Source organism: Parus major, chromosome 14 (assembly GCF_001522545.3).
Source record: "Parus major isolate Abel chromosome 14, Parus_major1.1, whole genome shotgun sequence".
NCBI lineage: Eukaryota > Metazoa > Chordata > Aves > Passeriformes > Paridae > Parus > Parus major.
Genome location: NC_031783.1, coordinates 439,983 through 456,184, shown reverse-complemented (window position 1 = coordinate 456,184; position 16,202 = coordinate 439,983). Strand labels below are relative to the sequence as shown.

Genomic DNA, 16,202 nt, shown 5'->3' with positions numbered 1-16,202 from the left:
CTCCGCCATTTTGTGGCCGAGCATTGCCCGCCAAGGACCGGCGCCGCGGCGGAGCTTTCCGCCTCTCCCCCGCCCTCTCGCGCTTCCAGTCCAGCGGCGCCTCGGCCCGGCCCGGCCCGCGCAGCCATGTCCTCCGGCGCCAGCCCTGAGTACGCCTCCTTCTTCGCCGTGATGGGCGCTTCGGCCGCCATGGTGTTTAGCGGTGAGCACTGACCGGCAACCGGAGGGGCCGGGGAGAGGGTGGGGAAGAGGGGGGAGCACGGTGTGGGGGAAGCGGCTTCTCATTTCCCTGCCACTCCCCCGCCCCGGTGGGGCGCCATCGGCGGCGGGGGCCGGAATTCTTTGGGTCTTGGGGCGCCCCGCCCCGCTCCATCCGGGCTCTCGGGGGCAGCGGAGGGTCCGTGCCGGTGATGTCACCGCCGGCGGAGCCCCCGTAGCCACGTGACTGCGGCGGCGCCGCCCAGGCGGTCCCCCCTGCCCCCTTCCTCCGGACAGCCGCGGGTCGGGCTCTCCCCGCTGGCCCCGCGGTGGCGAGGGGGTTGTCTTGGCGCCGGCTGCCCGTGGAATCCCCGGGGCTCTGCCTGCCCTGGCCTCCGCAGCGGCGACGTTCCTCCCACCGTGAATCGGTGGTGGTTGGTGTTTAAACCATTCCCTGGATAATGCGAGACTAGTTTTCAGCGGAATTAAACATAAATGTGCGGTCGTTTGGCGGGCAGGCTGCCGTAGAGGCGTTAATGCCATTGCAGGCGATGGACGGGCTCCTGAACTACCCTGTGGAACGGGGATGCCGGGGCACGGGGGAAGCCCTGCTCCATGGCCCTCCCTCTGCGTCTCTAGGCAGCGAACTCGGTGCGGTGTAAATTGGGTCATCCTGCGGCACTGCTCTTCCCACTGGAGGAGCACAGATGTAGGGATCATAAATGCTGCTTTACGCCAGAAAGACCATCCTTTAATGCCTTGTTTCTCAGAGCCTTTTTAAACCTCCTGCAGAAGGTGACTGCTGTTCTGCACAGCGTTTGCTGCTCCCTGATGGGTGCAGACCTGCTGTTTCCTTTGGGATGTAACATGGAGAAGGCTTCAGCTGTTTTTTTTCCCAAATTCAGGTGTCACATGGGAATAAAACAATTAGGAACCGATTTGGCCTTCCCTTCTGAAGGCTTAGCCCATGTCTCCACAGACATGAACATACTGACTTGTCTTCATCTCCCACCTCATTTGGCACCCTTCTAGTATGGAATTTGTTGCAGCTCAAGCTGTGTAAGCGCTGCTTGGGATCTCATTGTGTCATATGATCCTCATATGGCCTCTGGGATGGTGGCTGGGTCTGCAGGATGGATTTAGGGAAGCTGCCCTTGATTGATGAGTGTGGGAGATGAAATCACTCAGAGAGCCAAGTGGACTGTGGATTAAAACTAGTGTTTGAAAGGAAGCTATCTAGCCATGCTGGTGCGGGCACCATGGACTGGTTCCACACCAGGCACATTTGTGACTTGATTTCTTGATAAAACAAAAGTTTGGTTGGCCATGTTTAGTCTTGCTTAGTTTGTACCTGGTGGTGGGATGCAGATGTCCATGCTGAGAGCAGTCAGTGGCTTGCCACCTTGGATTTTAGACATTGTACTCATGCTTGACAGGTAAGAATTTTCCTGAAAACTCAATGGTTGAAATGTCAGAGGAGCCGGAGTTGGGACTACTGGCCTACCTGCCTCTTGGCTACTAAAGATAATGAAAGAAGAAACTAAGACCTAGTTACTTGTTGGGAAAAAATAATCAGCAGTTCACTGTATTTTGTAAAATGGTTCTAAATAGTGAGATTTCTTTCCAGTGAAGGAATTGCTGGTTTCCTCTTGCAGAATGGATTTTGGAACATGGCTGTATGGCTTTAGACACCAGGTTTGTGACACGTGAGTGTGCTTCAGCTGAAGCATCAGTGAGGGATGTGGACTTGAGTCAGCGCTTTAACAGGAATTTGGAGTTGTGCTGTCGTGCCTGAACCAGCAGGGAAGCCTTTCCTAGAAGCTGCAGTATGACAGCATGGTGCTGTGGGATTGCAAGGGAAAGGTTTGAGATGGGGAATGCAAAGTCACTGCATAAGCTGTATTGATGAAGGTTTGGTGTCTGTCATATGGCAGATGGTTTGTGAGAGGTCCTTGATGCAGAATCTCTGTCAGGTAGTTCTGCATTCAATGAGATTAGAGGTCTTTCCTGACCTCAGTGATGTTGTAATACCAGTAGGTCTGAGCCATGCAAGGTACTCTTGCCAGGGCCAGTGATGGGTTCAGGTGCTGAACAACAGGTTATAGATACTGCTAATGGGAAATTGTTTCTTAGATGTGACTGTTCAGTGAAGCAGTTTATATTTTTAAGGCAAAATGGCAGAGGTGTCAACATAGGATAAACTAAAACTTGCAGCATTGTGTAGCTTTTGTAACAGGCATGTGACATCACAGCATGTTCTGGTGTTAGTTGTTAAAAAAATCACCCGGATTTTGAAATAAGGAGCTAAATCTGGGCAAGCAGTGTAAAACTCTAAAATTGTCATGGATCAGTGTTAATTAGTGCAGTGATCATGTCTGACTCATGATGTATCTAAAGATCACATTCTTGTGGAACTTGTAGTTCCAAGACATGTTTCTAGTAAACATGTTCAGGTTCTGTACTGTGCAGGCTAGTTTGATATGAAAACAAGTTACTTGGAGCAGTCCTGTGTGATATGTGAGCATTACTTGCTGATGGTAAATAGATAGCAGAACTTGTTCTGGTCAGCAAGAGACAAGAGCAGGCTGCTGTGACCTTGGCCATCTTTGAGCCTGTCTGGTTATTTGCAGATTACAACTTGTTCTCATTGCTGCAGTTCCTTATTTCCCATGTTTGAAATGTGGTGGTGGCGCAGGGTCAGGTGGTGTTGAGTGATTAAATTATTGTAGCTTTTCCACGTGATTTGAGCGCACCAGGATAGACAAGTGTGGTGTTGGACAGCGCTGTTTGGTTCTGTGTGTGCTGGTGCTCTGTGCAAAGCTGTCACAGGTGTCCCCACTGTGCCCTCCATGGTGAGAGGAGTTGCCCTTAGGGCTGAACTCTGGCTGAGCATTCAGTGCCTTCAATACCTGCTGCACTGCCAAGCAGCAGGAAGATTCCTCATGAAGAGAACTTTAGCCAACAGTATTAAATTAGTCCTGTGTCTTCTCATTTTTGCTATAGAGCCAATGAAACAGTACTTTCTTTTGAAAGTAGGGCTTTAGATATTATAGCAGTTGGTTGGCTTTTAAGGTACCTCCATGGTGAAATAGCTGGCTCAGAACATGTATCTTGATGCAGCTGGCAGCCCTGCACAGTCTGATTCTGGGAGGCATCATGGCTATAAACAACTTGCATCCCCAAAGGCAAATGGCACCTGTGCTTCCCAAAATACTGTCTGAGAGGTGGGGAAGTGGAACAGGAGAGCTGCTTGCAGGTAAAAACGAAATGGCAGAATGCAGCTCAAGGTAATTTTCTATTCCAAATGAGGGTCCTTGTGTTGTGGGCAGATGTATGAGCTACCAGAATGCAGCAGAGATTAGCTTAAGCTTTTGTCCTTAACAGCAGGTAAAGCAGTGGATGGCTAAGACCCGAGTGCTGTGACAGAAGTGAGGTAGGCGATGTTTCTACAGCTTGAGAATGAGGGACAGCATCTCAACAAGGGCATCCTTTCCTCTCAGTAAATGCCAGTCTTGGGAACATCTGAAAATGAGATGGATCATCAGTATAAACCATTGGCTCTGCAGAATGTGGCTTAGGCAGTTATACTGCAGTTTGTACTATGGCTTCCTCATGGATCCCTGTGTCACCCTGGAGTCATTACACAGCCTGCAGGTGCTTTGTTTCTAGTGGGAACACTGGGAGCAGCAATGAATGTGGATGACAGCTACCTCAGGACCTCTTGGTCAGCTTCCTTTTTTCCTTCCTAGAAGTGGCCTCTTCTGTCTCCAGAGCCTGTCTGGTTGCACACAGATGTTGCAAGGTGAGCAGCATCCCAGCCTGACCAGGCTGTTGGGTACTCCTTCAAGCAATGGTTTACAGCAGTGTGTGCTTCTCCAGTGAGGCATAACTGGCTGCACTCAGTTCCTTCAGGCTGTGTATTCTGTGAGCACAAGGCTTTGGGTCAGGCTGCTGTGGCCACAGGAGTGTCTGCTGGGTGCAGGCAGGGGACCTGGGCTATCCCATGCCACAGCAATGGGGCAGCAGAGTTGTGGGTGCTGCTGAGTGCTCTGAGCTCCCCTAAGACCTGCTGGACAGGAAGCGGTCTTGCTAAGTGGTGTAACACAGTGCTTTGCCAGTCAGTACCAGGAATACACTGGTCACCCAACTTGTGAACCAGGTTATCTTTAAGGTGTTAGAAGGGAGCCTTTATGATTGTAAGGATACATAACAAGTGGCTGGATGGACTTTGCTGCTTACAGAAGGACAAACCTGTGCTCCATGCCATAAGTGTTTTACTATATTTACAAAATCAAAGAGCTCTGTGTGCTGTCGGGCAATTTAGAGTGTCAATTGAAGCAGCTCTTGGACAGTTGACTGGCAGATGCTTTATTTTCCTTTATTGCTATTACAGCAACATCTCAAAGAGCTGGTGGTCTTTTAAGTTCTCAGATGTACTTACCCAATTGTAAAAGGCCTGCCAGACTTGGAGAATTTTTGATAATGCTGTAGGCTGACAGTGCCAGGCCTGGTGGAAATACCCACAACCTTTCATTACATTTTGGAAGGAAAAAAAGCTGTCCCTAGTCCTGAAACAGATGATTCAGTAAAAGGTTCAGAGTCTACAGCTTCCTGTAGGGCAACTTTGCTGTTTACTCTGCAGGTTTTCATTGGGGAACAGGCTTCAGCCGCTGTGATGGGAATTTGCATAGGCTCTGGTACAGTTCCCCTAACGCAGCTTGTCTGTTCTGTGGAGATCACCTGGGCTGAGCAGCAGGGTTTTTCCAAGGGTATCCATTTCTGTAACCTGAGGTGGGGTGGGAGGGGGCAGGGCCAGCCTGTGGGAGGCAGCCTGTTTCTTTGGAAGTGCCCAGGTTTCAGGCATGGCAAAGCGAGTACTGTACTTGACCTGGATGTCACCTCTAACATTTTTCCAGCCTTTTAAGAATAACCTGCTCAGGGGTGGATAGATGTTGGTGAATTGGCAGGGAAGCCTGCCTACTGCAGAGGGCAGCCCATTTGATAATGATTAGTTTTAAAAGGCTCCAGATGTAAGTGCTCATCCCTAATGGTCTTTCATGCTTGCTGTGATGGTAACCAGTGATGAGTTGAAGGAGTAAATCAAGTATTTCACAAGGGAGTTGACCTTTGAAACAGGCTTACTGGGAGTAGGTGGTCTTGAATGATGTGCATTGCAACTTCTCTGTATTGTGACACCATTGAACTTCCAAATAGCATAATTCCTGGTTAGAGACCAGCATGGATTCCTTTTCTGGTGAACTCAATAGGTGGAGTGCATCTCCACCTGCCAGGTATATGTTTTGACAGGTCTGCCTCTTTAAAAGTAGTGTTTGGAGCTTGCTTGGTCTGTACGTTAGAGGTGAGGGATCTGGATGAACTGACACAAAAAAAAAAAGAAACTTGGTGAGTAGTAGAGGTACAGCTCTTGCCCCATTTCCAGTGTGTGTCACAGACCTCCTCAAATCCTGTTCACTGAGACTTTGGAAAACATGCCCTTCCAATCAATCAGGAATATTTAAATGTAGCATATGAAATACATGTGCTTCAGTTTTTCAGAGCTGCTGCAAGGTAGAGGTGAAGGTGTGCAAGAACATTGTCAAGGGTGCCCATGGCCCAAAACTGAGTGGCTGTACCACTAGAGGCTGGGTCATGGTGGGAAGCAGGTACTGTCTTTGACACCTTGCTTGTAATACTGGGATAATGTCAAAGACCCAACTTGCCAGGCTAGTGAAGTGCTGTAAAGCTGCCTTGTAAGGTGCTGGAGATGTCTCTTGGTTGGGGTGGGGGTAAAGGCTTCCTTGGGAGAAGATGTCCCAAGCTCTGAAGCTCTGTGTGGCCACCAGTGGGAGTTCAGTAGAGGTTCAGTGGCATCTAAGGCTATCATGTGAAGACTGGTAAACAGTTCTTTTGAACTGTGTCTAAAACAAGTTCAAGGCATAAGATCTGGCCTCTTCTGGGCTTTTGACATGAAGCTCACAAACTTGTGCTGCACTGCCCTTCCACAGAAGCTTGAACAAGCTGACTTTCTGTAAGTGGGGTTACAAAATCACCTTCTCTAATACTTAGCTGCATTAATTGCAACACCCCTGAGTAGCTTAATGCTTGGAGGGGGTGACAACTGGTATAACTTTAAATAGTGAACTTCCGTCATGAGCCTCTGCATTTTTCCAGAGATCTGTAAAATATTGCAGACAGAAGTGGTTTCTGCTAAATTCTGTACCCGGGGTAGATGGTGGAACCAGGATTCAGACTTAGTCCCAGCCATTAGAAGATGCTTCATCCAACAAAAATGGTTCCTAGTTCAAGTCAGTAGTTTCTTTTTAGACTTTGTAAGGGCTAGACTCTAAACAGAGCCTTCACTGAAATGGCTGATTAAGTCTATGTGCTAATTTCCAGGTTCATCTTATATTTGCAGGTAGAACATGCTCATTGCTCAAGCTTCCTAACTTGAGTTCTAGTTCTGAACTGTCCAAAATAGCCCTTCCCATCCCGTGGTGCCAGTCAAGGTTCAAGAGCTTTGCTAGCACAGAGCAAATTGGTAGTTAATGAGACTTTCCCCTCAAGTTTTTGTAAATAAAACTGAACTTCCTTCTAAGAATGAACCTTGTGTTAGTGTAGTGGTGCTGTTTGTATGAATGGTCTGGTGCCAAGCCAGGAGGATGACTGCTCCAAAGATGGGCTTTATGGGAGTACTAAGTGAGAAGCAGGAAAGTATATATCCAAACTCCTCCAAATAAATTCCAGGAACTCTTGTTGTGACTAGGTGCACAATCTCACACTTGGATACCAGTGCAAGGCATTTATAGATCTTTGTGGAACAATCGGGTCTCCCTTGGAGAAACCTTAGTTTTCTGTGGGTGGAGCAAACTCAACTATTAAGTCTCAGAACAGTACAAAGACTTTAAATGTCTGTGGTTTAAATACACTCCAGCAGTCTTTTAGAACAGATGCAAGAACATTTTCTTGCCAGATAGGGCTGACCTCTGAAGACAATCTTGATGGTGTCAGAAAAGGAGACTGCCTGCCCTTCCATATGCCTATCTCTGCTGCTTCAGGGACTTATTCCTGGCTGGCAGTTGACATCCATGTCATCTCTGGGTGATGGTGAATGAAGTAGGAAGCCGGGAAGGAATTTCCAGAATACTCCCGAGTAAGACTGGAAGGAAAGGTGTCTTTTCAAGTACTGCAGAATCAAAGAATGAGGCATTTGAGGAAGCTTCTGTGTGACTAATAAAAAGTTTTCAAGGCAGAAATTACTTTGGGGTGTTGCTAAAGGACATGGAATGATTCGCACAAACGTCTCAGTGGTATGACAGGAAAAGAAGTAACTTTATTTTCTGACTTCAGTATTTATAGATTCTTCACAATGACCAGGGATTAGATAACTAAGTTACCACCTTCCCAATCACACTGGTCATGTGAAATGTCCATCAAAGGACGTTTCTTAGAAGGAATCTGTAAACACTTATGTTTACAGTTACTTTCCTGGGAAAGTAATTAAAACTATCAAAACAAGATCAAAAGGCTTAATTTTCAGGGTGACATCAGGTGTAGTGCTTTGTTCTCTTCCAGCTGGTCTCAGGTACAGGTGATAGAGCCCATCATCCTATGCAGGTCTCTGTGTTGATAGACATGAGTAAACCTTAGGTGTAAGGTGGTTGTGGTCCTCTCTAACCTACAAGCCAAACTATTCTTTGTGATTGGATTGACAAATGTTTGGGCCCAAGGTGAGGTCACCCTCTCCATGTGCCAGAATCTTTCTCCAAGAAATGACATGGAACAGTAGTATTTGAGCTTGTTTCTATGTCTGATGTGTGTCTGATGAAGCTGCAGTGGCACGTTTAACTCCAGGGCCAAAGCAGAGGCAAATGAGTTTTGTGGGAGAACAAGCCCCATGAAGATCTGTGCATTTGAACTCAGTTCAGGTGGCCCAGCTCTCAGCTGTGTTCTGCTGGGGTAGACAGATGTGCTTTGTTGAGCCTTGCATTGTGGACTCTGGGAGGTCACAACACTGGAGCTCCCCTTGAGACTGGGTTTTGGCCCCTAAGCAGGGGCATAGATGGCTGCTAGGGTGTGCCCTGCTGTGAAGCTGGCCTGGTAAGATATTCTGCTATCAGTAGTGTTTGAACATCACTTCTTACTCATCTTTGGAATAGGACTCTGGGTAGGTCACTTCCCCATCCCTTAAGGGAGTATTCCTGGCTGTCACATGACCATGTTCGTTTTGCACAATCCTTCCTTGCGCTGACTTAGCTGTTCTAACTGCAGCCTAGTGAAAGAAATGGTATTTGGGGATGTCTAATGCATTTTTTTTTCTCTTCCAGCCTTGGGAGCTGCATATGGAACTGCAAAGAGTGGCACAGGTATTGCAGCCATGTCTGTCATGAGGCCTGAGCTGATCATGAAGTCCATCATCCCTGTGGTCATGGCTGGTATTATAGCAATCTATGGCCTCGTAGTGGCAGTGCTCATTGCCAATGCCCTCTCACCTGACATCACACTATTCAAGTAAGTTGGTGCATCCGGTGGGTCTGTTTCAGACTGTCCTGTCACTGTTTGATGCTTTGTGTGGGGGTGGTTTTGGCTCAAGGCCCCCGGAAGGGCTGGCAGTGCTAAATGCTGCTGGGCTAGGCTTAGGAGCACAGGCTAGATTCCAGTTGTCCTGCTGGATGCCTCAGCCCCAGTGGAGCCACCTGCTCAGTTGGTTGTACTGGCTGTCACAGATCAATCGGGCATCCCACTGCTCATGTGGGGGGGCTGTGGCTTAAAAGAAGCTTTGTGCAGGCAGCGCTGGAATAGGAGGCAAAGCTTTGGTCATGATGCCAGACTCTAGACCTGGATGCACAGTTGTTTCCAGTACTGTCTAAATAGTTCTGCTGTTGCCTGGGAGATGTAAGTGAATAATTAATATTGCTTTATGTGCTGGTAAATCAATCCTTGAGCTATACATCAGGCCTCTATAGCAGCTACAGTCTGAAACTTAATCTCCTTTCGGCTTCTCAGAACAGCTGGAACTGGTGTGATTGAGCCATCTTAGAATTAAACAGTGCTGCTTAAGTGTGACAAGTATCTGTTGCTGTACAGGCTGTACCTATAAGCAGTGTGCTTGGCATAACATGACATGGTCTAAAACAGCAGATACAAATGGCCCTTTGCAATTACCAGGTGGGCAGACACTAATAGGGACTGCTCTCCTTCTTGGAAAACCAGACCATTCCTGCCCAGCTCCTGCTGTGCAAGACGCCTGGATGTGCTGTGGCTGTGTAAGGTTGCTAAAGGTTGGAAATGAGCAGCTACTAACAGGCTGCACAGCACCACGGGACAGGCATTGCTGCAAGTGCTAGTAAGTGCTGCTCTGACACCATGCTGAGCCTGCTGGTGGCCAGATGAGCCCAGTAACTCAGTTTGATGTATGAGCCAAACACATGAACATCAGGTGAAAATCATTCACTGCTGCCTGTTTCTTTAAGTATTAGAGTCTGGAGTGTCAGTAAGCTTCTGCTTTGAGACATTTGGCTTGTTGAAAGAGTTAGGGGCTTGAGGCTGGGTATCCTGTTCTTTGCCACTGAAACTCTTGCGTCTCTGTCCCACAGGAGCTTCCTTCAGCTGGGTGCTGGCTTGAGCGTGGGTCTCAGCGGTCTGGCTGCTGGCTTTGCCATCGGCATTGTGGGCGATGCAGGTGTCCGGGGCACAGCACAGCAGCCCAGGTTATTTGTGGGGATGATCCTCATTTTGATCTTCGCTGAAGTCTTGGGTCTCTACGGCCTCATTGTTGCCCTTATCCTCTCCACGAAGTAAATGTTGCGGTATGATGTAAAGAGATGTAACAAATCTACGTTTAACAAAAAAAAAGCTCCAGAATGAAAATGGTTTCTCCAATGTGTACAGTTGTCCCGATTTGGTAGTTGATCTCTTGTAAATGCGCAATATCTGTTAGTGACTCGTCTGTCCTGTGTGTACTTCAATATTAACTTGGATGGGCTGCTCCAAGCCTGCTGCATGGCTTGGAGTGGCCTGTGTGCAATTTTCCACCCATTGCTGTTAGTATTTTATGTATAAATATGAACTAGAAATGTAATTTTTTCTCTTCACTGGATGTTTATTTATAAAAGACTTGACATTCATACATCTATGGAGCAAGGATTTTCAATTTCCCATGCTATATATATTAATCTTATATATAGGTAGATTACACTGTGGGGTCAATTGTAAGTGCAGAGAATTCCTTGGATGTAATTTTGATTCTAAAGATTGCTGTAGTGTCCTGGTATTGGAGTATGAGAATTTTGTGTTTTATTACAGCAATTGTCCGAAACACTCCTGTGTTTCAATAGTAACTGCGTATGCTCCGGCATCAGTTGTGCACCCAGTGTTGGGTTACAAACTTCTACCATGTTTCCAAATAAAACTTCCTCACTACATTGCTGTAATGAGTCCCTGGCTCTGATTTCCAGCTGTTGCCCCTCCTTTGGGAAGAGGGTGAGGTCCCTCAAGGGAGGGAGGTTCCTGAAGTGAGTGGTCAGCATGCCAGAGTGATGCTGCCAGCTCTGCCACAACTTTCCCTTTCTCCTGGGCTGTGGCAGTGTGGTTCCCAGCTGCTGCCATGAGCCATATTTGTGGTGAGCAGGGATGCAGGGCTGTGCTCACGCTGACCACATCTGGCTCAGTGTGGTGCTCTGTAAGCAGGGGTCAGGGAGAAAGGGTACAGGCTGCAGCCTGTGACCAGGAGAGGAGCGCCATTGTCAGGAAAGAAGCAGCCTATCCTTGTGCTGGCCCTGCAGAAGCTGAGCTGCTTGGAAGCTGTACTGTGAACAGTAATTGCCTCTGAAGTACCTCAACAATAGTCTCATCAACAAAATGGCTTCAGTCAAGAACTTGTATTTTTATCTTTTAAATCACAGGACCATTTGAGCTGAGAGATACTGCTGCTGCAGCCGCTGAGTGTGGGAGCAGCCTTCTCTGGCCTGAGGATTTGAGTACTGCCAAGCTTATATGGGAAATACGTGTTGGACCCTTTCAGTGGTAAAGCTTGGTCCCAGTTAGCACTGGCAAGTCTGCAGCTTAGCAGAGCCAAATGTTCAAGCCAAATTGTTACTACTCACCCCTGGTGCTAGCCTTTGGCATCAAACCAAGCTGATGCATGTGGAGGGATGTGTCACCTAGTTGGGAATGAAAATGCGTGTGTTTCACCAAGGTACCTGTCCAGTGAATGGTGCAGGTACCATGGAGAGATGTGGCCAGAACATAAGGAATTCACTGAAGCTGTTCAGAGCTTCTAACCTGGCAAGGGTGTTGCCCAGCCCAGGCCTGGTGCCACCCTGTCCACCTTCTAAGCATTCAGGAGACTGTAGCTATGAGCCAATCATCCTGTCTGGGTCATCAACAGTTAATACCAAAGGAATGGGTTTATTTTTTTACTGTTTGCTAAAACACTGATCTCTCTGCAGTTCCTCTCAGTGGACTGAGTGGCTCAGTGGACTCAGTGGCTGGGCTGGTTTTGTTTGGGAAGGGCTTAGCCTTATGGCAGTGTGAGCAGAGGTGGTGGTGGGAGTGTACAGAGGCATAAGGTGACTAAAGGAAAATCCTATATGCCTGCTGAAGCAGTGGCCAGGGGAAGGAAAAATTAGTGATCTGAATTATTTTGGTCATTCTTTTCATCAGCAAAAGTAGTAGACTAAACCTCTGAATTAGGCTTCCCCAGGGTGGTCATAAAGGTTTATGGAATCTGTAGGTTAATTGTGTCTCACACTGGCTGCAGAGGGAGCCTTCCTGGTGCAGCTGGGAGATGAATCCCAAACGCAGGCTCTGGAGAGGATGCTGCATCCAGCTTGTCATTCTGGTGAGAGGAATTTAATCTGGCAAGTCAAATTGCGTAGGAGGAGAGGAGAAGGGTCCTAGCTGAGGCTGCAAATATGCTTAACATCTGCTTTTACCTCCTGTAAGGAGACACCACTGCCAGTCTTCATGCCAGCTGACAAGAACATGAGTGAAATTGCATTAAAGAGAACAGCATCTCCAACTGATTGAAAGGCCCCCTGTTCTAATCACCCCTAAGGTCCCTTGTAGGTTGGCGACATTGTGCAAAGACAGTTACTAGGTACTTGTAGAACCAATGCAGGGAAAATCCCTTCAATAGCATTTTGCTTCATGACTCAGAACATGAAGCCTTTGTCATTAGTATATAAACTCATGCAAGAAGAGCAGAGCTGGGGTGAGCATGGACTGGGGGAAGATCACTTTGTGGCAAGGACATACAAATTAACCCAGAGTCAAATTAACAGTCTGCACATGTTGTCTCAGCCATGACAGTGATGCTCTGAATCCTCTGTGAAGACTCCTGGCTGAAAACCCACATTTCAAGTCCTTCACTGGTACTATTGCATCAGCACATTTCTCAAGTGATTTGGGGCATTAAGAATATGAGGGACCTTTGGGGTTTTTGAAATTCCTTTACTGCCAGGAGCATGGCAGCTCAGAGGGCAGTCTCATCTGGCAAGGACTGACTCAGTAGTCGATTTAGAAGAGGGGAAGGGGGTGGCAATGCCAGCACAGCCACGGTGCTTTGGTGCTCTGTGCGTGGCTGGGAGAGCTGCAGTGAGTCAGCCCTGCAGAGAGGAGAGGAGAGGAGCGGGGCTCTGCAGCAGTGCAGGGACAGGGCCTTCTGCAGTCAGTGCAGACTTGGGGAGGTTCAAGACCCACTGCCAGAGCTGCCAGCACAGACAATGCCTCCACGGAGCCTGCTGACCTTGTTCTTTGTTAACCCTTTCACACTTGTTTTTTTCCAAAGGCTGCAAATTTTTTTTCACTGCTGTTGGAGAAGTATTTTTAAGTTATCAGGATTTTATCTGTGATTGCTCAGAGATTGGCTTTCCTGGGGAGATTTGGCTTACAGAAAAGCATAGGAACCTGGAAAAGTAAATAAACTTTGGGGAAATACAAATCTTGTTATGACAAACTGATCCCAGAAACCAAGTTGCTATTTCAAATTATAGAGTAACAGCAGAACTAACAACTACAGGTCTCAGTAAACCTTGTTTCCTGGCTGACCACAGGGATACTGATTGTAGGGTATTCTGCTGTTTCCAGCCCACTGTACTGTCCAAACCATCACTGTGCTCAGGTGCGAGTTACTTGCTTCTGATGCACAGGACTTGCAACCTCTAGCCTTAGTTTTACAGCTATTAACCATCTTTTTCCCTTGTCATGATTAAATTGAACCCAGAGCAAGTCTTTGCAATGCCACTTGCCTTGGAGTGGGAATTTTCTGTCTCTGGGTCAAAGGATTGTGTCCCAAAATGCTTCTCCATTTTTGTTCCTGTTAAAGCTAATAAATGCTGTTATTTTTTCTGCAAGACACACTTCAGTGAGCTGACAGCCACAGCTTTGCAACTCATATCAGTGGTTTTCAGCCAAGTTGGTTCTTGTGTCACAACACAAAAGCACACGGGCAAAAATCATGCCCTGATCTTACAGTGTTTAGGGGCCAAGGCCTTATTTAGGGGCCCACACTGTACCCACAAGGTACCTGACAGCTCTCTCTGACCCAAGAGAGCACAAGCTGGGCAGGACAACTCCTGGGGAACTGGTGGCTTGTCTTTGCCATTTTCTTTTTGCTGAGGGACAAGCTGCCCTCACCACAGGATCAGGTCTGTCTCTTCAGGATTCACCAAGGGGATGCCAGGGACTGTGTGTTCTGGAGCCTTTTCTGGCACTTTGCACTGTCCTGTCTATGCTGTTACACCTGTGCTTTCTGCCTTTGGCAGAGATTAAAAGGGTGACTTAAAAGTGGCAGAGAGTGAATTCAGCCACCCTTTCCTAATAGCTGTCCGCATGAGGTAGGCTGAGGACAAATCTTGGGAAATTGTGTATATTCCCAAGACTGGCAGTTTGTTCTAAGCAGCCTCCATGGCTCCTGTGTGCCTTGGAACAATTTCTTACACATCTTTGTGAGTGCTTGTGAAAATCAGAAGACAAGGCTATATTTCAACAGCCCCTCATGCAGCAGTAGTTCTGGGCCCAGCCCTGCTCCTGTAGCTGCTCCATGGGCTCCCAAGCTCCTCCCTAGTGCGCAGGTACAATTGCTCTTGCTGCCAGGCAATGTATCTAATTTGGGAATTGAGCCAGGTTAAAAATAACTCGTCCTGAAGGAAAAAAAATCCACATTTGCTAAGGAAAATGCAAGCAAAACTACAGCCTGTGATTCCCTCCACCTATTTCTGGGGCAGTGGGGAGAAAGAATATGTAACTATTATTAGAGGAGTGTGTGCAGTATTGGCAATGCAAGACAGGGTTCATTTAATGCTGAGAAATAGAAGGAGAACATCCAAAGGAGTAAGACTTAGCAGTACATGCCATAAGCTGGGCTGGACGACATACCTGCAGCCTCAAGGAGCAGATTCCTATTGCTTGACACAGGCTGTTCAGTTCTCCCAGTAGTGCAGACAGGAGATCCCAGTGCTCTGATCCAGGCTGGGGACTGGCAGCCTGAAGAAGCCTTGGATCTGTGTGGCTGGGCAGGGTTCTCAGGTGAAGCTCTGTCACTGCTCTGGGTGGCCTGAAGCAGGAAATTTATGGTGGATGTTCCTATCTGTGCAGTCAGTATTTGTCTTTACCTCAGCATCTCTTCCACTGCCAGCTAATGTTACTCTCACAGCCCTGTTAGCTTATGTGTTCCTGGAGAAGAGACCTATTTTGACCACAGGCATTTTGGGTGCCATATATGCCTTCTGACATCCAAATTTGATTTAGCAGCTTGGATGGGTCCTTTCTTCTTCACAGACAGATAAGCAGGTGTAGTGGTTCTAGTTCAAAAATTGGGCAGAACTGAGCAGGACTGAGAGCTGTTTTTAGGATTCATCTTCTCAATTTCTAATTTTGGGGTCTCCTCATCTCCACCTGTATGAAGATAAAAATAATTCCCAGCAATACAGTGCTGGGTGTCCCAGATGTCCATAATTTAATGAGGAAAACCTTACAGCTCATCCAGTTCCACCCCGTGCCATGGGCAGGGACACCTTCCACTATCCCAGGTTGCTCCAAGCCCCATCCAGCCTGGCCTTGGACATTGCCAGGGATCCAAGGGCAGCCACAGTTTCTCTGGGCACCCTGTGCCAGGGCCTCTCCACTCTCATAGCCAAGAAATTCTTCCCAGTATCCCATCTAACCCTGCCCTCTGGCAGTGGGCCCCTCGTCCTGCCCCTCCAGGCCCTTGTTCACAATTCCTCCCCAGCTCTCCTGGAGCCCCTTTAAGCCCTGGAATGGGCTCTAAAGTTTCCATGGAGCCTTCTCCAGGTGAACACCCCACCCCCAGCTCTACCAGTCTGGCTCCAGAGCAGAGGGGCTCCAGTCTTTGGAACATCTCTGTGACCTGAAACCATTCTTAGCCTCAAATTCCCTAAACAGTTTCCCAGCCTCAACCAGCATCATTCCCATCTCTCCCTTTCAGGCCTCTTTCCCAGCATCCTGCTGACCATAGAAGCAGCTTGTAATGTGGACAAAAACTGACATCATGGAACTATTAAGTGCAGCTCAAAACCTAATTAAAATCCAATTGCAGGCCGGACAGGGATATTACATTCATTGACAATTGCATTCCCCATAATTTTGCTTTCCTGGGAGAGATTCATCAGCAGTGCCAGAGCCCACAGTTGCTAGGTGGAGCCACATCTCCTCAGCTTTCCTCGGGTACACGGGGGCTAGTGGTGTCACGATGGGGGTCTCAGCATGAGGTCTCCTGATGGAGTTCAGGATGGGGTCTTATGATGAGGTTTCACAATGGGGTCTCACGATGGGGTTCAGGATAGGATCTCACAATGGGGGTTCAGGAGGGGGGTCTCACGAGGAGGGTTTCTGCCGCCGACCTTCTCAAGATGGCGGAGCCCTTCCCGTGATGGCGGCAGCTCAGGGCTGGTCACGTGCCGCAGGGCGGGTGGGGAATCCCGGCACGTGCCGAGCGCGTTCACGTGACCAGGAGCAGGCGGTGCTGCGGGGCGGGGCATCGCCCA

At 48.1% G+C, this 16,202-nt stretch overlaps 1 protein-coding gene across 1 annotated transcript; it reads left to right on the top strand.

The window, feature by feature from the left end:
• The first annotated feature begins 6 nt into the window (after positions 1 to 6).
• Positions 7 to 10,624, top strand: ATP6V0C (ATPase H+ transporting V0 subunit c). Its single transcript, XM_015642871.1, has 3 exons — positions 7 to 202; positions 8,523 to 8,706; positions 9,792 to 10,624. The coding sequence occupies exons 1-3, from the start codon at positions 127 to 129 to the stop codon at positions 9,994 to 9,996; spliced, it is 465 nt and encodes a 154-aa protein (XP_015498357.1). The 5' UTR covers positions 7 to 126; the 3' UTR covers positions 9,997 to 10,624.
• The last annotated feature ends 5,578 nt before the right edge of the window (positions 10,625 to 16,202 follow it).

Bases quoted from the DNA above. Each gene is read 5' to 3' on its own strand.
- ATP6V0C (XM_015642871.1), top strand. From the start codon at position 127: ATGTCCTCCGGCGCCAGCCCTGAGTACGCCTCCTTCTTCGCCGTGATG. The intron at 203-8,522 runs GTGAGCACTGAC...TTTCTCTTCCAG, and splicing joins GGCCGCCATGGTGTTTAGCG to CCTTGGGAGCTGCATATGGA. The intron at 8,707-9,791 runs GTAAGTTGGTGC...TCTGTCCCACAG, and splicing joins CCTGACATCACACTATTCAA to GAGCTTCCTTCAGCTGGGTG.